General features: G+C 39.8%; 1 protein-coding gene across 2 annotated transcripts in view; it reads left to right on the top strand.

The window, feature by feature from the left end:
* DYNC2H1 (dynein cytoplasmic 2 heavy chain 1) overlaps positions 1–21,525 on the top strand; it is a 153,275-nt gene that overhangs the window by 74,252 nt on the left and 57,498 nt on the right. For both annotated transcript variants that reach the window (XM_079973223.1, XM_079973224.1), the window contains 11 exons: positions 72–170; positions 782–905; positions 2,093–2,256; positions 5,218–5,337; positions 6,865–6,999; positions 8,228–8,371; positions 11,182–11,271; positions 17,108–17,173; positions 18,568–18,618; positions 19,414–19,491; positions 20,753–20,884. In XM_079973223.1, the coding sequence (XP_079829349.1) occupies positions 72–170; positions 782–905; positions 2,093–2,256; positions 5,218–5,337; positions 6,865–6,999; positions 8,228–8,371; positions 11,182–11,271; positions 17,108–17,173; positions 18,568–18,618; positions 19,414–19,491; positions 20,753–20,884 (1,203 nt within the window). The remainder of the gene's footprint in view (positions 1–71; positions 171–781; positions 906–2,092; positions 2,257–5,217; positions 5,338–6,864; positions 7,000–8,227; positions 8,372–11,181; positions 11,272–17,107; positions 17,174–18,567; positions 18,619–19,413; positions 19,492–20,752; positions 20,885–21,525) is intronic.

Genomic DNA, 21,525 nt, shown 5'->3' on the forward strand with positions numbered 1-21,525 from the left:
ATAGTTGTGTAGTTTCTTTTAAACAGAAACATGATTGAAAGACATTTCTCCCCCTCCTTTTTTTTTAACAGAGTAAAGTTTGCCCATTTTTGATAGACCCATCTTCCAGAGCTACTGAATGGCTGAAAGCTCATTTGAAAGAATCACGCTTGGAAATCGTCAACCAACAGGTCCTATTTGAATCTTTTAGATGGTTCTTTAATATTGGAAAAGAGATCCCCTTATTCTCTTATACCTTTTTTAATTATAAATTTTCCCTCCACCGATCCTGCAAAGATGAGCCTGCTTACGCAAAATACCTGATCTGAAAAAGAATTGTCTACATCTGAAGTGTTTTATTCCCAATTTGGGGGTGGGAGTTGTAGCAACCCAATTTCACTTCTTCCTCATTGGATTCAAAGGTATTTAAATGACAGAGGCATTCACATCGCTCCAAATGTCTTCTTCTGCTGTTTAGAGGGCCAGTGCTCACCTTCCCCTCCACCTTGTGGCTAATGTTGCATGTGACAGAAGTGCTGCTCAGTCGAAGTACTGTACCAGATTTTTCTGTTACTAGAGGAGGAGATGTGGAGCACAAGAGCCCATAGTTTGGCAATGCTTCCGAACAGGGACTGTATGTTTTAATACAGCCTTGATAAAAATTGTTTCACTGTATTTCGTTTACATCTTGACTGGATCTGAAAATGTATTGATGATGCATTTATTTATTTTTCCTATCGTCGACTTAATATGTTAATACTGAAGTAGATCAAACAATGGTGGTAAAATTTTATTTGTGCAGGATGCCAACTTCATTAACGCTCTTGAGCTGGCTGTGCGATTTGGGAAAACTCTCATTATACAGGAAATGGATAGAGTAGAACCTGTGCTTTATCCATTGCTCAGAAAGGACCTTGTTGCGCAAGGTAAATTTCCAACTTTAATTGTCGCAGGAATACAATACTCCCCCCTCCCCCCCGCTTCTCAGTCAGACAAATGGACAAATCAATTTAAAAATAGCTGTGCTGTTTGCATGGATTTTTTAAAATCCTAGATACTTAAAAAAATTATATCATCACTAAAAATTCTCGCCAGGCTTCTCATTCACCCAGGTCTGGACATGAAACAATAAACTCTGATGTTGTTTAACTGAGGAAATAGGAACAATTCAGCCATGCAGAATTCCCCTGTGTCTGCTTTGCAGATGGACACGTTTTCATGAGTGCAAGTGTAGCTACGGAGTATGGGTTCTTTATTATTTTGCGTTTGACATCATGCATTGGTAATGTTTCACAGCTTGTTATAAAAATATGATTTATACTTTACAGTGAATTGGTGCATACACAAATCCTATTTGGGATTCAACATTTTTACAACAAGCAGGTGAAATTTATGTGGTAAATAAGTAAAATTAGTGCACATCCTTCACCTGAAACAATTTGCCAGCTGATAGATTATACTAAGGTTCACATTGACCTCTTCACACTTGGACATTTTTTCTTAATTGCACAGTTATCCTTAAGTGACACTTCATTATGACCAACTTTGGTCCGCAGTTAGCACAGCAAGGACTCACCCTGGGTCTGATTCATTCCATGTTTGTTCAGTTGGTCAAATTAAGCAGAGTTTAAGATTATTATTATTTGCTATTTTTTGTTATAATTGGATTGCCAGTCAGTTCCAGGAATACTTTCAAGAAAGGAAGCAGGATCTTCTTGTGTCAGTGTACACAAAGACTACTTGTGCTGTTTTTCATCTGGTTCAGGATATGGTGGTAGGTTACCAATAGCATATCACAGATGTACTCCATTATAAGACATATAGTGCCTTATACTATGGTGTCTATCTGTACACCATACTTTGGTTCGTATTGGGTAGATTAGTAATGGGAATTGGTTACAGGTTGATTGTCCAGCCTACTGTGTTATACTAGGCAGCCACTAGATATACAGCAAGAAAGTGTCGATAGTGAATGGATCATTTGCCCATTTTCTTGCATACTTTACTTGCTTGTGAATAGAGTGGAGTTGATATTATGTTAATTATAATAATTATTAGATAGCATGTAACACTTTTTAAAAAGTTGTTCATCTTGGTATTTTTCCTCCCACAGGTCCTCGATACGTTGTACAAATAGGTGACAAAATAATTGACTATAACGAAGAATTCCGCCTGTTTCTATCAACCCGAAACCCAAATCCTGACATTCCGCCTGATGCAGCTTCCATTGTTACAGAGGTTAACTTTACAATAACACGGAGTGGCTTAAGAGGGCAGGTAGGCATTCACATCTCAAGGAATGATACTCTTCATATACCACTGGTGGAAAATCCTGATTTCTTTCCCTGAGAGGCCCTTTTGTACAGTATTAATGCTTGTATCACAGAAACCTGTAAAGGAAAAATGGCCACACCTAAACTTTGGTCAACCACTATTTTGTGACAAGGAGATGTGATGGGTGATGAAGAAAATGAGAAGATTCTGAGAACATATAGGTGGTTCTGTAACCACAATGACAGCGCTTACGTTGATGAACATATTTTGAGCTAGTGCCAAAAACACATTGTGCTCTAATATAGGGAAGCATGTTAGTGAGTTTTTTCCCTATACAGTGGTACCTCTGGTTATGTACTTAATTCTTTCTGGAGGTCCATTCTTAACCCGAAACTGTTCTTAACCTGACGCACCCAATTTAGCTAATGGGGCCTCCTGCTGCCGCCGCGCCGCTGGAGCACAATTTCTGCTCTCATCCTGAAGCAAAGTTCTTAACCTGTGCTACTATTTCTGGGTTAGCGGAGTCTGTAACCTGAAGCATATGTAACCCGAGGTACCACTGTATAAGCATGGCATTCTCTGCTTAGGGCCGAGCAGCTTGTGGCCCTCAGTTGTTAGGCTGTTTCTCCCTACATGATTGTAATAAAGAAGCCCCAGGCAGTGTTTGGATCAAAACAAAATGAGTGGCTATTTTTCTTCAACATTCCTCATGGTGCATTAATCCCTTTTAGCACTCTTGCACAGCTGGCAATCTGCACAGAGAGAAAAAATATTCTCACTTTAGTTAACATGTCGTTAAGTGGTTAGATTAGAAAGTTCTGTTATAATAGAAAATAACATGCAGCTTATATGAGGGTTACATTTTGGAGTTGTGCCTAAAGCTAAAATTGTGAAGAGTAAAAACAATAGCAAGTAGGATTGCCAATGCCATTTTCCCCAGAACCCTGCCTCCTTTCCACTCCCTTTTAATTAATTCCCCCCCCCCATGCACGCAAAGCTGAATGTGCAAAAGTTTAATGTGTGCAAGTTACTGTACTTAATGCTGAAAAACATGGGGTGAGAATCCATCTGAATCACTGGGCTGAGTTGGATTTTGTGGACTAGAAAGTTACGTTTTAAGTCTTTTCAGTCCAATTATTTTTGTGGGTTCTGATTCACATAGAGTTCCCCTGCCTATAAAATGTCCTTTTTTCTTCTGTTAAAATGAGTGTTGCACCCCAGTCACATAGAAACCTGTTGGAACAACCACAGGGCTGTGGGCCAAGGCAGTATAGTTGAAATATGTCTAATGCGTAAAAGAAATCAAAATTATTTAAGGTCAGTTTAGAGTAGACTAATGGTGGAGAAGCAGTAAATAGTGCTGGAATATTCTCTCATTCATTTTATTGTGCTCTTGTTGGTGCTAACAATGGATATTAATTTGCTTATTTATGTGACTGATAAGCCAAGCAGTGAATGAAGAACATTGTCTCGGGATAACATTCTTCATGTTAATGATAAACAAAATATATTAATAAACCAGACATCTCTTTGTGTTTGGTACATTTGCGTTTATGAATCTAGAAAACAACAGAGCTTCAGTGGCTACCATTACATTCAATTCATTTTCACTGAAAACTTGAATAGTGTCTTTTAGATTTGGAGAGCCATGAGTGGTGAAATCAGAGGAGCTTCTGTGCCTTCTCTTCCTCACTGTAGTCCCCTACAATACCCAAAAATCTGCCTCAGGGTTGGAGAGCTCTCTGTAGTAGTGTAGGATAGGCACAGTATCTGAGAAGGGCAAGGGAATCAATAGTATTGAGTGGGAGCAAGTTTGGGGGAGTAAAGTGCCTTTATCCTGTGGTGTTGCAATGGACTCAAGTGGATTTGACTTCTCCTAATGCTCAAAAGTAGGAAGACACACAGACTACATTATAACATATAGAAATAAAAAGGTAAAGGTACCCCTGCCCATACGGGCCAGTCTTGACAGACTCTGGGGTTGTGCGCCCATCTCACTTAAGAGGCCAGGGGCCAGCGCTGTCCGGAGACACTTCCGGGTCACGTGGCCAGCGTGACATCGCTGCTCTGGCGAGCCAGAGCCGCACACGGAAACGCCGTTTACCTTCCCGCTGGTAAGCGGTCCCTATTTATCTACTTGCACCCGGAGGTGCTTTCGAACTGCTAGGTTGGCAGGCGCTGGGACCGAGCAGTGGGAGCGCACCCTGCCGCAGGGATTCGAACCGCCGACGTTTCGATCAGCAAGCCCTAGGCGCTGAGGCTTTAACCCACAGCGCCACCTGCGTCACTAACATATAGAAATACCTTTCAGTTAATACAAACTGCACCTTTTAGACCCAAACCAGTGTTGAAAAAGTAAATATCTTGATTTTATCAGAAAATCAGAACAAAAGGATATTAACAGGCCGAACCACTGGATCAAAACCAGCAAGATGAAATTCAAGAGAGATTAATGTAAAATCCTGTATTTTACTATAAATTATAATAAATGCACAAGTGAAGATAGTGGGGACCTGTATTGCTAACAGTACATAAAGAATAGAATCGTAGTTAATCACAAGCTTAACACGAGCCATTTGTGCAGTTGGACTGCTAAAAACAAAATGAAACACCAAATTTATTCTTAGGCTGGAAACCAATCCTATGTGAAACAGTTGCAAGAACTGGTATGTTTATCCTGTAGAAGAGAAAGACATAGCAGTTTTCAAATACATGAAGGCCCGTCACATAGAAAATAGAATAGACCTGTTCTCTGTTGCTCCAGAGAACAGGACTGGAACCAATGAATGAAAATTGTAGGGAAGCAGATTTCAACTAAATAGCAAGAGAAACTTGGACAGGAGCTATAGTTGAATCTTGCTGTGATAACCTCTAGGATTCCTCTCATTTCTGTGATAAATCATTGCTTGAAAATTCCGTCGTCTTGTGATATTCTCTTCTGACATCTCACTAATTGCCTGCCAGCTTCTAGCTTTGACTATTCAACATGAAAAACCAGATTTGGAAGAACAGAAGACAAAATTGTTACAGCAGGAAGAAGATAAGAAGATACAATTAGCAAAACTTGAAGAATCACTTTTGGAGGTAAAACGTAGATGGGCTGCATTTATTTAGGAGTTTCTGTATGAAAGACAACAACAGACTTAGAAGATTGTTACTGCCAGAAATATGTTTAAATATCTGATGACTATAACTATTTTAGGCCAGCTTGCCATAGAATATGGATTGCTTGCTTGGGGGGAGTTGGGGAGAAAGAACAACAGTCTTAACATTGGAAAGTTGCTTCTAAAGGCTGCACTGTGCTCTGGAACAATGCATAAGGAAAAGGGGATGTGGAATCAAGCTTATTTATGGAGCAGAAAGTGGCCTAGATCCATCCACCTGCCAGTCACTTGATGTTGCAATGATATCAGGTGACCTTTTTGCCTTATAAGGTCTCCAGAAGCCCTTTCAAGGTACTGTTTTGTGCAGCTAATTGTCAGGTTTTCAGAAGCCCCTGGGCAAGACAGTGTTTTAAAAGGGGCTTTTGAAGATATCAGGTATAGGGCAGGTGGGCATGGCTTGGCTGAAATGTTATTGTGAGCCAGATGGGGAGGCCTGATGGACCTAATTAGGACTGTGGGCTGGATGTTCCCTATGCCTGCTTAGAACGAGAGAGTGCTAAATTTGAAAGTTTTTCTTTGGGAAAGGATGAAAAACACTTTCAGATCAGCAGTTTTTTTCTTCCTTCAGAGAATTCTTCTGCAGTGGTACCTTGGTTTTCAAGCATGATCTGTTCCGGAAGACCGTTTGACTTCCAAAATGTTCAAAAATCAAAAACTCAATACGGAAGTCTCAAAACTCAATATGGAAAACTCAAACAGGAAGCTGCCTTGGAAGTTCGACTTCCGAGGTGTGTTCGAAAGCGGAAGCATTTACTTCCAGGTTTATAGTGTTCGAATTTCAAAACGTTTGTCAACAGAGATGTTTGAAACCCGAGGTACCACTGTATAACTGATACAGTTGCAAACACATTATATGCTGTGTAAGATTGAAAGTGTAGAGGTCCTTTTTCATCTTTTTATGTACAGTTTCTCAGGCATGCCTCATTACCTGTGGATTAATAACACAATCCATATCTGTGCATGATGACTTCTTAAAAATTACCTAGTCGATCATTAGTGAAGCATTTCATTGACTACGTCAATAACTCATTTAAAATCACAGCAGATTTTTGTATATTCTTGGAATATGTCAATAAATCATTGCAATTTTACTCAATGAACCCTATCAGTTCAAGCCCCTATCAGGGCTTGTTCAAACTTAACGTGAAAACCCAGATTTAGAGATGATGAGAAAGCTGTGTGACTAATACAATCCAATTTCAAAATGAGTTCAGGAGCATACCCAAATTCATTTTAATGTGAATTGGCAATAAGTGAATGAAATGCTGTGACTAGGACGGAAGAGTAGGGTAGCCTGGTTCCAGCATTCAAGAAATGTAATGCATACTTAGATTTCATCAGCATCTCTCTAATTTTTAAAGTATTGCCACATATTCCATATATACACCTCACTTTTCCTTAAAATTGCCCAGTTATAAGGAAACTGAACTCTTTTTCCTCCCTGCAGACACTTGCAACCTCTCAGGGAAATATACTTGAAAATAAAGATCTGATTGAATCCTTGAATCAGACAAAAGCAAGTAGCGCTCTAATCCAAGAATCACTTGTTGAATTTCATAGACTTCAGATTTCTCTCGATCAGGTAACTTGGCTTCCTTATACTTGTTTTATTTGGGTGCACTTTTGCTAAGTAAAATATTTTATAATAACTCCTATTTGATTAACTTGGCCCTAATTCTGCAGTCTGTTAGTATATCTTACGTTGCTTGGTAGAACTATTTCAATTACAAATATCTAGTAATAATCTTTTATTTCACAAGGAAGAGACTTAGGGCACCATCCAGCTCAGAATTGTGCTTGGCCCTGCTATGTCACTGTGATTTCATTGACAGAGTTCAGCAGGGTGATATATCATTCATTGAAAGCAGTGGCTTGTTCATTCATATATTAAGCTGGGCACTGTTTTCTCTACCTTCACCAGTGCCAAGTCAGGTGATGTAACTGAAATTCTCAAACTGTGGAATGAACACATCTTTTCTGATGTCTTCAGTCGCTAGCAGAGACATTTTTGTGTTCTTGGACTGAAATTTTATCTCTTAAGTTTGGGTATACTTTGGTGAACAGAAGGCCGTTAAAGGTATATGACTTCTATGACTGGCTCCCCGATATGTCACAAATTAAATTTGCATACATGTTAGTGACTAACTTTTAAAATTCAACACCACAAGATGATGTGAAAGGGAAAGGAGGTAGAGACGAACAGAGGGGAGACGTGTTATTATTGTAGTTACGCATGCCTAGACTTATTTTCAGTAGGACATGCAAACTAGAGGAATAAATTTTACCCACAAACCCAGTGTTCTAAAGTTATTTTCAAAGAACTTCAGTGGCTTAATACACAGATGCAAATCCAGAGAGAACAATTCTAGATGTATCGAAGGGTTTGTAGTGGAGCCGGTAGGACATTTCACTTGTTCATCATGCTACAGTAGGCAGTTATGCCAAATAATAGATGGCTTTTGAAACTGCTAGGAATTTGCAGATAGGTTTGCGATAGGTTTGCGTTCCTCTTGGAAATCCCCCATCTCCTTGCTCAATGTTAAGCTCCATTTAGTTTTTTCCTCTCTTGCAGATTCATGATCACTTGCTTTCTTTCCCAGTTCTACAGTTGAGCATTTGTGAAATATATTTTAAGTTTGCAAAACTTTATTGAAATGTGTATAAGAATGAGGGATCATATAATATGCCTTACAATGTGCAGGACTACTGTACTGTATATAACTTTACGTATTTCGTTAGAAATGAATTTATTTTTTGTGTGACCTGTAGATGGCGGTAGCATTCTAATGCTAACTCTTCTTTTTTCTTAGGAAAGGGACGCCTATCTCCCTCTGGCAGAAAGTGCCAGCAAGATGTACTTTATTATCTCTGACTTGTCCAAAATTAATAACATGTACCGCTTTAGCTTGGCTTCTTTCCTAAGACTTTTTCAAAGGGCCCTACAAAGTGAACTGGTATGTGCCATTATTCTGAAGCAGGCAACGTGTTATTTATTTTTAGAGTTTTATATATGTATTGCATTTATATTGTTACTTGCCTCGAGTCCTAGGAACAGGGCTGTTTGAAATAAATTGGAAAGGAAAAGAAAAGAAATAAGGGGGAAAGCAATCCATTAATGGTAGCACAAAATGTCTAAGTACTTTGGATATTTTAAATAAGAACATAAAATTAATACTGGCAGTATTACGTGGCATACATTGTGCTGTCAGGGTATGAATAAAGAGAAATTCTGTCCTATGGGAACCGCAGAATCTTCCCAGAGAATGTCTTCATAAAATACTGTATCTCTAAAGGTTATTGGATGCAAAGGTAATAAATTCTAAAAAGCAAGTTCAGATGAGGATATTAAGATGAATTTTATGTAAACACGTGATCTCCAGTTATTAGCTAATTTGCAAAAAAAGCAAATTATTTTTGTATTTGTCAGAATAGGGAATCATGCTTCAAAGGTGTTTTTTTTTTGAAGTTGCTCATATGTTATCAAATCAAAGTTAACAGCAGCTGTAATGGGAGACTTTTGAAGACCCAGGATACTATGAAGTTAGGACTGTGAAGGCATAATGCATCTTTCAGTTAGTCAAGGTTAAATCGGCATGGTGAGGCAGCATGGGACCAGTAAGGGGCAACCTTCCCAATAATCAGTTCAACTCCTTTTTACTCAGAGCACTTTATCTTAGGAAGATAAAGTGTTAAACACTATATCAAAGGAAGACCCAAATTGCTACAAAACTCGTGCGTTAGCATGTTTTCAGTTTCTACTGAAATTCCCCTGAATATATATATATATATATTTATGTAAGCTGCCATTACTGACATTCTGCAAAGCACTTGCTCCGACGAGTTACTTTGAAGATGCAGTCTTGGATTTAGTCTTACAAGTATTTATCTTGCTTTAGTGCACGTTAACTGTGGCTTGTTAATACAGGTACAGCACAAAAAGCATTCAGGGTGTTGCACCCATGCCACTACTTCCCATGGGAGCTTTCGTGAGCCAGGCTTGCTTATCGCAGTGCTTTGGTGTGGCGGGGAAACAAAGGGGCAGTTTTACAAGGATCTCAATTCTTAGATTTAGGAAGCAGAAGTCCAGAGTCTAAGGAATCCTGAAATCAATAGAATGTACATGTAAGCACCAGACCACAACATGATGGGGTTGTGCCACCCACCTGACCTCCATCCAGCTGAGTCCCTACTGCATACCATGCTGGCGGAGGGGAGGAACAGGATGGTGGTGGGGTTGGCATGGAGCTCGTGGTTGACTCCACCAATGCCTTTGCCCTGTGGTGGGCCAGCCTTGCTACTACCATTCCTCTTCTCCTCTCCATCCTAGTATGCTGCATTGACTCAGCTGGATAAGGTCAGGTGAGTGGGGCAGACTCAGCACACCACCTGCTTCTGCATGCAAGGCTTTATTTCTGTCTCTGAGCAGGAAGAATAAGATTCAGGCATGATGAGCCAACCTCCCAATTTCAGGAAAAAAGAGTATCAAAGGACACAGCTTACTTGGATGAATTCTTCCTGATGGGTCCATTGAATTAGTGTAAAATAGAGCAATTAGAATATAGTGGTACCTTGGGTTACACACACTTCAGGTTACATACGCTTCAGGTTACAGACTCTGCTAACCCAGAAATAGTGCTTCAGGTTAAGAACTTTGCTTCAGGATAAGAACAGAAATCGTGCTCCAGCGGCACGGCAGGAGCAGGAGGCCCCATTAGCTAAAGTGGTGCTTCAGGTTAAGAACAGTTTCAGGTTAAGAACGGACCTCCGGAACGAATTAAGTACTTAACCCGAGGTACCACTGTAGTATAAAGGCTTCAAATACTTAAGGATTGTAAATGGAAAAGGTTCCAAAGTTGGCTTAGTTATATTGCCAACTAACCTTCATATTGCCAGGGGCATCTTACCCATAGAGGTTAGGGGCACCGGGGCGCCAAGTTCTGGAGGGCGCCAGGGAAGAGGCGGAGGCCATGCTGAAGCAGCACCGCGCCCAGAGCCTCTGTCTACTGTGGCTACTGCGGCACGAAGCGGCCAGCTGAGCTGGGAGGCGCTGCGGCCAGCCTCCGCCTCTTCCCCACTGGAGGAACTGCCCTCCAGTCGCTGCCCGCCTCCTCCAGCCCTGCCAGCAGCGCCATCCTCCCTAAAACACGCTGGGAAATGGGGGGGGGGGAGGCGCTGGAGGGAGCTTTGCACCACAGCGCCAGATATGCTTAAGACGGCCCTACATATTGCCAACTAAATAACTTTGAGAGTCCAGGTAAATTTTTCCAGTATTTCTTTAATTGTACATTGTGTTCTGAAAAGTTTATATAATCTGTCATGGTAGTACTCCTCTCTGGTAGGCCATACCCAGGCAAGCTTCTCTCAGCCCAGTGTTAGTGCTGACATGTTTAAATTACTTCTCTGAATGAAGTAGATCAGGCTTCCTCAAACTTGGCCCTCTAGATGTTTTGAGACTACAATTCCCTTCATCCCTGACCACTGGTCCTGCTAGCTAAGGATCATGGGAGTTGTAGGCCAAAAACATTTGGAGAGCAGAGTTTGAGGAAGCCTGAAGTAGATGCTTGCTGATTGTAGGGGGAGCCTATTGCTTGGTATACATGCACAATTTCCTTAGGTTGGCAATATAGCACACCAGATTTTCTTAAAGCGATATTTGAGTCCCTTGATGTAGGTTTCTATCTGTAAAGTGATAGTTAACATTTTAACTGGCAACCCAGTCAGATAGGTGGAGTACAAATAAATTATTATTAACCATTATTTTCAGGACTTAGGAAATACAGAGGAAAGAATCAAGTCTCTTATCAGCTCCTTAAAACACATGGTATATGAATATGTCTGTCGCTGTTTGTTTAAGGTAAGATTTTATTTTCCTCTGCACTGATTCACAGTACTGAATGTGAAATTATATTCCCACTGCAGCCATAGCTTGGCACGCTTGAATATATGGATCAGTAGATACAGAATAATGCTAAAATTTGCTTATTTGTTAGTAAGAGGTATTTGCTTTTTACTCATGAGAGCTGTACACAGCAGCTTTTTGCCTTGTTTGGCAGAACAAATGAGTTTCCTGCTTTATAAACAGCCTTTTTGCTCACCTGGGGACTATTGCCTTATTACAGCACTGGGACACCATTAACTTCAGAAACACCAGTATTTGGAAAAAGAAGGAAAGGAATGGTACCCAAAACAAACAATGTTCTTTCAGGATTCACTTATGGCTTTACTGATAACTCTTTTTTATTAAGGGAGCATTGCCTTAGTTCATAAAATCATCAATCTCTAGAGTCGTACTGGATCCTGGTATCTTTGTATGCTGTAATATATAGGAACTCTTGTACTGAGCAACATATCAGCCCCTTCTGACACCCCAGAACTGATGCAACCCATTTTCTCTGCCTTTTCTAACAAAATAGAACTTAATAGAAAAGGGTATACCTGTTGTCAGGGAACTGCCATCAGTGCCGGAGGGAGAGAGCAAAATCCAGAGAGATTCCAGAGAGCGTCCCGGGATTGGGAGAGGCAGCCCATCTTCTGGGGAAGAGAATCAGCATAGCACCAGTGGAGAAGGGGGGCAGATGGGGGAAGCGGCGAGGCGGTCCCATGACTCCTTGCCGGGGACCAGCGGGGAGAGTAGGGGTCCTCCGCTGCCTACTCCCTCCTTGCGCAGAAGGCTTTTACGCAGAGAGAGTAGGAGGAGACTAGGCGTCAAAGAGCTTCTTTGCTGGAAGAAGTTTAAGAAATGCCCACTGACGGATTCTGCCAGCGACTGAGGCAGCCACGGGTGAGTGGCTGTCCAGACAGAAAAGGTTCACTCAGGCAACCCAGCCAGGTGTTTGCACCGGCTTACGCACGAGCAACCCCTAGAACCATTACACCTGTCCTATAAAAAAACCCTTGCTGGAAGGAAGCTGGAAACCTTGATCAGGGGCAGGAGCTGCTTTTACCTCATCCTGTGCTGCCCAGCCAATTGATTTATACATATGCATCTTTGACCAGTCCTTCACATTAGCACGTAATGCACTGCACTGTACCCCCAGACACATACTGAAGGGTACCTTGGGGCAACATTGTGACAGGTCTTGTGTCAGATGAGGAAGGAACAAACATCTGGACTGTAGTTGAATTTGTGGGAAGATATGGCCGTCATACACACTGGAACCACTCCAGGCCTTAGTGGAATCTTGCATTCATCACTTAGGAATTTGTTCTCCAGATTGCCTTATGTCAAGGGTGAGAGTCCCAAACATGATAGCTTCAAGCACAGTATCACCACAAAGTGGTACCTTATTATTTGAGAACCATTTTGGTGAACGAGCAGTGGGTTGTCATTATTGGCTTAGTTCACTAAGAAGCATTATTGCACAGGAATGCTTCTTGCATGACCATAACCTTTCTGAGAACAGAGGGAACACATGATTTTGTAATTTCGTATGCACAACACTACAGACTGAAAGGGAATTACCTGGCACTGAAAAATGATTGACCTGTTTTGTAACAGACCATACAGCACATATTTTTCCAGTGGACTGCCCAGTTACTCACTTTGAAAAGAGTGAAGTCGTCGTATCTTATGATTAAAATAAGCATTCAGTTTTTAGATTGTCTGTATTCACAGAGTGCATGCAGAGGCTTCATTGAGCTCTAATGAACAAATTTCCCCCCGGAAAAAGATTATACATAACAAATGATGCAAGGCAAATCATTTAATAAAACTAAATACTTATTTATGTATTTCATTGGCTATATTGTAGAGCTAGTGTAGTGTGTACAAGACTCAGAAAGAGCTAAGCGTCAGGCATTCCCTGATTCAAACATATTTATTATGTATTTTTTTAATTGTTCCTTCAGCAATGAAATGCAGAGTAATATTTTATTTAATGGAAATAAAGCAATATCACACACGAAAATGTATTCATAAAAGCACTGAAAATGGCAGATAATAAAACCCTACGAGATATCAAAACATCTACAAAGTCTGGGAAACCAAAGAAAAGCTCTTTGCCTAGCACTGAAATACCATTAATAGCTGCCAGGCAAGCTGTCCTGGGAAGAGCATTGCAAAGAGGGACTGCCACAGTTGAAAAGGCTTTTTCTCCAATCACAACTCACCTTATCTTGGATGGCACAGATCCTAGAAAGAGCCCCAGGTGATGATTTCAGTGATTGGGCAGATTGGTCCACACCAACACTTTGAATTGAGCTTGGAAATCGACCAAGAACCAGCTATGCTTTTAACACAGATGAGATATAATTTGGATACGCAGTCCCAGTTAGCAGCCTCGCAGTGACTGGATTTGCCAAGCTGTCTTCAAAGAAGGCCCCACATCTAATAACATTGGTGATGTCTAGTTCTGTTCCAGCTGGAAAGCAAGTCAATAAAACCTCAGAGCCTCTTTTGCCTGGACTGCCCTTTGCCCACAGGGCTACCCACCACCAACTCTCTATAGCAGGCACATTCAACAGGTCGTGATCACTGGTAGATCACCGGCTCCCCCCAAAGAAGCTCAACTACTTTGACTTGAACCCAAGAAAACAGGGCTTCCCTTCCTAAAAAAAGCTCAACAATTTAGACGTGAACCCCCAAAAAGGGGGTAGATCACAGTCTCTTGGGAGAGAGAGGCAAGTGATGATAACCCCAGTTTCTAGCTGAACTGCCCTCTCCCTCTCTGAACCATCTGCTGCCAACTGTCCTATGGGAAGGATTTTGAGGGCTTTAATATTGTTTACTGTAATTTTATTGAGGTATTTTATGTTACTTACAAGCTGTTGTGGAAGAATTTGTATCCTGAAAGATGAGCGCGCGCGCTCTCTCTCTCTATATTTAAACCAATTCACACATTGATTACATTTCACATCAAATTTTCAGTTGACATCATACAGAATTAAAAAAAAAGATACAGTACTTAAGATCACATTTCCCAAAAGACCTGAGGCATTTCTATTAGGAATAACAAGTAATGATATCCTGAAAAAGGCACTCAGTCTCTTTTTATATGCGACCACCACAGCTGGAGTGTTTTATGCGAAAAAATGGAAATAAATTTGGCAGAATAAATTGATAGAATACACAGAATTAGTAACTATGACTGCAACATTAAGAAATAAGGATGAGCCATGGATAAGAGATGAGTGGAAGTTCTTTGAAGAATATCTTAGAGGGTATAATAGTCAATTTAACCTACAAGTAGGAATGAACATATGAGCAGCAGATAAAGGAAGATTTCAGATGAAAATGGATGGAATAATAGAATATGCAGCTGACAAAAGATAACCTAGAATGCCATGGAGAGATGGACTGGGAAGTCTGAGGATAAGAGATAAATGATGAATATTGTATGACGCATATATAAATTGTAAAAATGCATATATATATTTTACACAAATTATCAAGTGACAAATCACTCAATCCTTTCATGCACATGTTAAATAGTAGGGGGAACAAGAATGAGTCCTGCAAGAAGCAAGTAGCATAAATTTCACGGGCAGAACTCTCCAACTCTTTTACCGTTCTCTGAAACAGCCTCTCCAGGTAGGATGCAACCAATAGAGCCATCCAGTTCTCAGTTGCAAGAACCTTCCCAGAAGGATACAATTGTTGCTAGTATCAGAAGCCAATAATTGATACAGTAGAAGCAACAGAGCTTCACTCTCCTGCCTCTTGAAGGTGTAGTTCGTATATCAGGGCAACCAAGGCAGTTTCAAACCAAAGTCTGCTGCCAGATTTAAATGGGTCAAAATGCTTAGGTTTGTCTAGCAATTTCTGGAGCTGCTCAGCACTTTTGCTGGTGTGATTTCTTTTGGTGGACAGCTAATCCTTAAACATATTCTTCAATGTGTTTTTATTTATTTTCTAGATTAATTTTTTCGTTATTAGCATCTGTCAGAAGAAAACCTCAAGCTACCCCAACAATTGAAAGCAAGCTTTTCGGTTCAGTAGCTAAGACTGTCTAAGGAGGCTGCTGTTGTTCATTATCCCCATCTTTGCACCAAGTCCACTGTGCTCTGTTCTAGTCCCCTTGAACGCAATGGGGTTGCACAATAACTGTGTTTTTGGAAGATTGGAGTTTTTCTTCACCAACCTAAATAGTTAGACTGGTGTCTTTCATATGTTGTCAGCATGTTATATGACTTTGCATTACCACAGAAGTTGAATGGAATAGCACATTCCAAGCACTTCATAATATACAGTATATGAGAGATTTCTTGTTTTCAAAATCTCCCCTGAAGAGTAGAAGATGAATGGAAGGTTAAACATATAATTTTGTGATATCAAAATGAATTATTACCATTTGCTTTTGTTATGATGGTGCTTTATATCATCAACATTGCTGCATCTGACCCTTTGTTTCAGCTGGGTACTGTAGATGAATTTAAAATGCTGCTGGTTAGCTCTGAAAGCGAATTCATTGAAAAACTATAAATTAGTAGTTAGGGATTTATGTAGTTGCTTGGTTCAGAAATGAGCTACTTCAATTACCCTTTCACTTCAGCTGATATATGGCTGTAATGTAAGGCTGTGTACTGCACTGACACTGTAGCCATTCAATATTAAAAGATTTCCAAGCTAAAGTTATAAGCCTTTGTGCATTACAAAATTAATTAATTAGATCTGTTTTGCATCTTTCATATCATTTCCAAAATCATTGCATGCCACACTTAAAGACATAGTAACCATGTTAACAGTAACAAACTAAAATGGGGCATATGATCTTATTCACAAAAATGAATAATTTGAAGCACAATTCAGATTCTGATTAAACAAAACCTTGGTTAGCATTAACCAATGGTTCTAGTTTGTCGTAACTGCTCAGCCACTGTTAAGGCCGTTGGGGAAAATATCTGCACAAGAGGGGAGAGAGGAACATGTGATCACATAGCATGTTCTCTTAAACTTGATTTAAGAAATAAAGAGAGCAGTCCTATTCACAAGAAGCTGGCATAAAGTACACCGGTGTAAACTAAGCCAGTGTAAAGTTACATCAGATCCAGAGCCCATTCAACAGAGGGACTGCTGCTGCTGCTCTGCCTAAAGCTCTGATCCCACCCCTGCCGTGTCAGCAGAGATATTCCTTAGAAGTGACTAAGAGCTAAACAAGACATGATCATCACATAGTTTGGGGTTGTGTTTAATTTTTCTTTCTGCATTGGGAATATGTAATCTGGATAAGGACTATGCTGTAATTGGAATTAAGCCTTAACTCTTAGCTCCTTTTCACAATGGGATGAAAGCTTTTATTGGCATCAGTATCTTTCCCCTCGTTATGAATAGAAAGTTGGTGAGGCAGTTCTGATTGGGACCATGGTGGGAGCGAAGAGTTAAAGCAGGCTTCCTCAACCTCGGCCCCCCAGATGTTTTTGGCCTACAACTCCCATGATCCCTAGCTAGCAGGACCAGCTGTCAGGGATGATGGGAACTGTAGTCTCAAAACATCTGGAGGGCTGAGGTTGAGGAAGCCTGAGTTAAAGCCTTCACACCACACTCCCAAACTGGCTTGATGAAAGGAAAATGAGCTACATCTAGTTTCACCCTCAAAGTATGTTGCCAGTTCTCTGAAAATAATATATGGTCTTATAATTAACATTGCCTTTAGTTCCTGTGCATATGTGAAAACTAAATTATAGGGTTTAAATTTCTAGAAAATGTAGCCTAGCATACTGTCTTTAATGTATCTAACTTTTTGTTACTGTAGGCTGATCAACTGATGTTTGCATTGCATTTTGTGAAAGGCATGCATCCTGAACTTTTTCAAGATAATGTAAGTGATATAGGAATGCTTCCTTTTACATTTGAATGATTTGATAAGCAGAAAATAAATATGAGCACTAGATTATCTTCCAGCTACCCAGCTAAATAAAAAATAGACATAACAAATACAATGCTTTCCCTAAGACACTGGGACATCTTGTAACATCCCCGGTGGATGTTCCTCTGACAGTTGTAATGCCTGATGAAATATTGCCACCGGATATGAGAGATCCACAGGACGAAATGAAATGGGGTGTGCAGAGTTTGTGATTCCTTAGCACTATCGGCCCTTAGCTCTCTCCACATTTTGCTAGAACAGCTGTGTGTTATGGGTGTGAGATCTTTTAGAAGTTACTTGTGATTACATAATATACGGCTAAAAATTGACATGTAGCTTCAAAGTATAAAACAACATATGAAACAAATGTAGCTACCACTAGTCCTCCATGTGTTTTGGGGAAATTATTCAGGATATTCCTAAAGGCGTACTTAAGGAAAGCAAAGAGCAGCAGAGGGTTTTTTTTCATCAACAAAGATGAGATAAACATTTAAATAATTTCCTTTCCAGATTGCAATATAAGCTTTGTGATTCCACATGTAGTAGACTTCTCTGGTTCAGACAGTACAAAACTGGCAGACCTTGTCTCAGTGGCCTAAGCTTGCTCAATAGATGGTTTTCAGACTAGCAAGAAGGGTATCTTCCCAATGATTCCAGGCCTGCCCTGGTTGGGGGAGAAGATGGTCTCACAGCACTAGTAGGAGCAGTCTACCTCTGACTAATGGGTACTATAGATGTTCCAGCTCAAATGTTCCCTGGAACTGTCACCAGTGCCACCAGTCTCTTTCATACTGACCTCAGAATCTCAGAAAGTAGCTAAGAACAAAATTACCAGCTGGATATAGGATGGGTTTAGCTGCTCTTTTGCCTGCCACCTCTGCACTTCAAATTCTTTCCACAACTCTCTTCCTTTTACAGGGTTCCAAACACATGCTTTAGTCATTGCTAGCCAATAATTGTCACGTTCACATGTAACACTGAACCAGGAATGAGCCTTAACAAGTGGTGCTTCACACTCTCACGCTCCCTGCTACTCCTCCTTGCACATGACCAGGACTTCTGCCAAGGTTACTTTCAAACACAATGCTAAGCTGAGATTCTTTTAATAGTTTAACTAAATTCAGTGCTCCTCCTGTCTATGCTGCAGGAGGAGAGCAGAGGTGTGACATTTCACTTGGGCTTTTTGAGGCTTTCCCATGTTTCAGCGTTGCACGTGAACTGGGGTATTCCATTTCTTAAGTCCCTTTGAAAATGTAATACTCATTTCCTTTTGGCTTTCAGAATTTACACTTATGTACGTTACGCTTCAGCATATTTTAACTTGGGTTTCTTTCATTATTTTATAGGAATGGGACACATTTACGGGTGTGATCATTGGAGACATGTTACGAAAATCCGTGAGTCTTAACGGATATTTCTCATGAAAAGTAGTGCACTATAGCTTCCAAATGCCATATACCTCCATGGCCCAGAGGCTTCAGACCTTAAAAACATGGGGGTTTTTTTTGTTTTTAACTGTTTTGTGCTGATGAGAATTTCGGACTTTAACCCCAAGCAAGTACCTGATTGGGCCAAACCAGTAGTTCAAGTTCCTGTCATGGGTGGCTCCTTCTGACCACTCTAGACAAGCTGAAATTCCAAATATCATAGGAAGTGGAGACTGCTTTTGTAGTGATTTCATACGATATAGCAGTGTTGAAGAGCTTTATTAAGAGAGATCCCTACTATAGAAAATACTGTAGGTGTTACTCATGAGATCACAGTTTTCATTTTGAAATTAGAACTAATCCTGCCCCCCCCCCCCCCCGGAATGATTGAAGGAGAAGAAACCTCTAAAACATGGGTGATTAGGGTATGTTCACATCACTTGTTTTCAGTTTTAGCTGTGTGAGTACAGGTAGTGAAAGATGTGGATATTTCTGATAGACAGAAAAGCAATGGTCAAAAGCTATTATTGATTATGCATTTTTATAACTCCAGTATTGTGTCTTCCTCTATACTGCACCTTTCCATAACAAAAATGCACTTTCAAATTATTTTGATTTCAATGAAGTAAGGTTGAGATATGCCTAACACTGCCTTTGAAACTAGTGGAAGTTAAAATGTTTCAATTTTACTGTTCTATACCTTAAAACTTGCTGGTATATGTGAAACATTTTCAAAATACAGTAAACTGTTCTTGTTCTGTTAAGGATTCCCAAAAAAGCATTAGAGACCAAATTCCTTCTTGGATTGAACAGGAAAGAGCATGGGCGGTAGCAACTCTAAAGGTATTATTTCACTTGACGTTTTCTTCAAAAATCAGTTTAACACTAAGAAAATTGATGTTTGCTAATATGATCGGATTAGTTAATTTAAATTTGACTATTCCAAAATGAATTCTTCACTCACATTCTTGCATTGAAACCACACCCATATAATATATTTTCATTCTGTAGAGTGGCCTGCCTTTTCTAGATAATAATGCAGCAATTGATCTAGTATTTTTGAGGTTCAGTTATATATGTTTATATGTAACGTACTCTTGACTTTTCAGAATGTCTTCTCTGTAGTCCCTGTTTTGCTTCCTCATTTCTCAATTTACCAAAACAGTATGAATTCCATTAATTAATATTTTAGCAGAAAAATTATACAAATATGGAATAATAATAATAATAATAATAATAATAATAATAATAATAATATGCTGCCCATTTGACTGTGTTGCCCCAGCCACTCTGGATGGCTCCCATCAAAATATTAAAAACACAATAAAACATCAAATATTAAATTTTTTCCTATACAGGGCTGCCTTCAGATGTCTCCTAAAAGTCAAATAATTGTTTATTTCCTTGACACCTGATGAGAGGGTGTTCCACAGGGCGGGAGTGACTACCAAGAAGGCTCTCTGCCTGGTTCCCTGTTACTTAACTTCTTGCAGTGAGGGAACCACCAGAAGGTGCTTATATTAAAGCGCTGGGACGGTTGAAGGCACTAAATCAGCATACCAATTTTGGTGGCCAAATTGCTGTGCATTATTTGTGCCTGTGTGTGTGCATGCATGCATTTCCTGGGAAAGTTAGTCACACTTTTGAGCTGTTTTCAGTTTGACTGGTATTGTAAAAATTTACTAAGTTGTTAATTTTATGAAGCAATGCATTTTTAGAAATGGAACATTTTCCATGGAAAACCATAGCAGTGGAACAATTCTGTTCCTCATCACTGGGGATGCTGTGAGAGTATGCATGGGGTATAGCTTTCATTTCACTAGAAATATATGTAAATGGGACCACATTCTTAAATTAGCAGTGGTCTTATAACTGGCATATTGTTTTGACACATTGGGTACATTATAAGCCACATGAGTGCACTTCTTTAGAAATCAATGAAAGAAGTTACTCCTAAGTAGCTTGTTAAAGGGCTGCAAAGAATGGATTGTTCAACAATTGCAATTATATGACAGTTTATTCAAATTATTCCATGTTCAGCTATTAAAAATAGATCACTACTTTTTTTGCTGTTAAATATAAAACTTGCACAATTGTTCTTCAGATCTCTCTTCCAAACCTGTATCAGACCATTTGCTTTCAAGATGCACCTCTATGGCAGACTTTCTCACGGAGTTCAATGTGTGAACAAGATTTTCCGTCTATTATTGCAAACAGAATCTCACTCTTTCAACAGGTATACTTTGATATTTCCTTATTTAAATATTAGACCACAGTCTAGCTAAACGTGGCCATTGCAGCCATGTTCAATGAAACTACTCATCCTTAGTCTCATTGAAACCAGTGCAAGAAGTTTGTCATTGCTAAAATACCATTTGCAATGGAACTTCGTCAAAATTAAATTTGGTGTTTTAACATGTAATTTTATTATGGCTTGAAGTTGTGTTTTTTTTTAACAAGTAGCAATAAAACAGAGAGAATTACTGATGGCTAGCAGTATAGACCACAGTTCATTCAAAGCAGACTTATTCAAACTTCACAGTGTAACTAACAATATAAAAATACCCAAGATAGTATAACCTCTTTTTAGCATCAGACTGATTTTTCCATGGTGCTTTGGAAATAAGTATTATGTTCTCAAGTGGGCACTAGGGCAAATGCTTGTGCGTTTCTGGCCTTGCTTTGTTGTTGGTTAGACTGTGATTTGTGTGGTTTGTGAATTAGATGAGGGTGTGAGTGGTGTGCCTTTATCCCTGTATTAATTCCCGTACTTCTTGGGTTTATTTAAGGGCTTTTAAGTTTATTTTTTCTTCTGAATGTGTGTGTCCATTGGTTTCTTCTGTCTGTTGTCCTTTGATTCCTTTTCCAATTTGAAGT

The sequence above is a fragment of the Podarcis cretensis genome (assembly GCF_951804945.1).
Source record: "Podarcis cretensis genome assembly, chromosome: 4".
NCBI classification, from domain to species: Eukaryota; Metazoa; Chordata; class Lepidosauria; order Squamata; family Lacertidae; genus Podarcis; species Podarcis cretensis.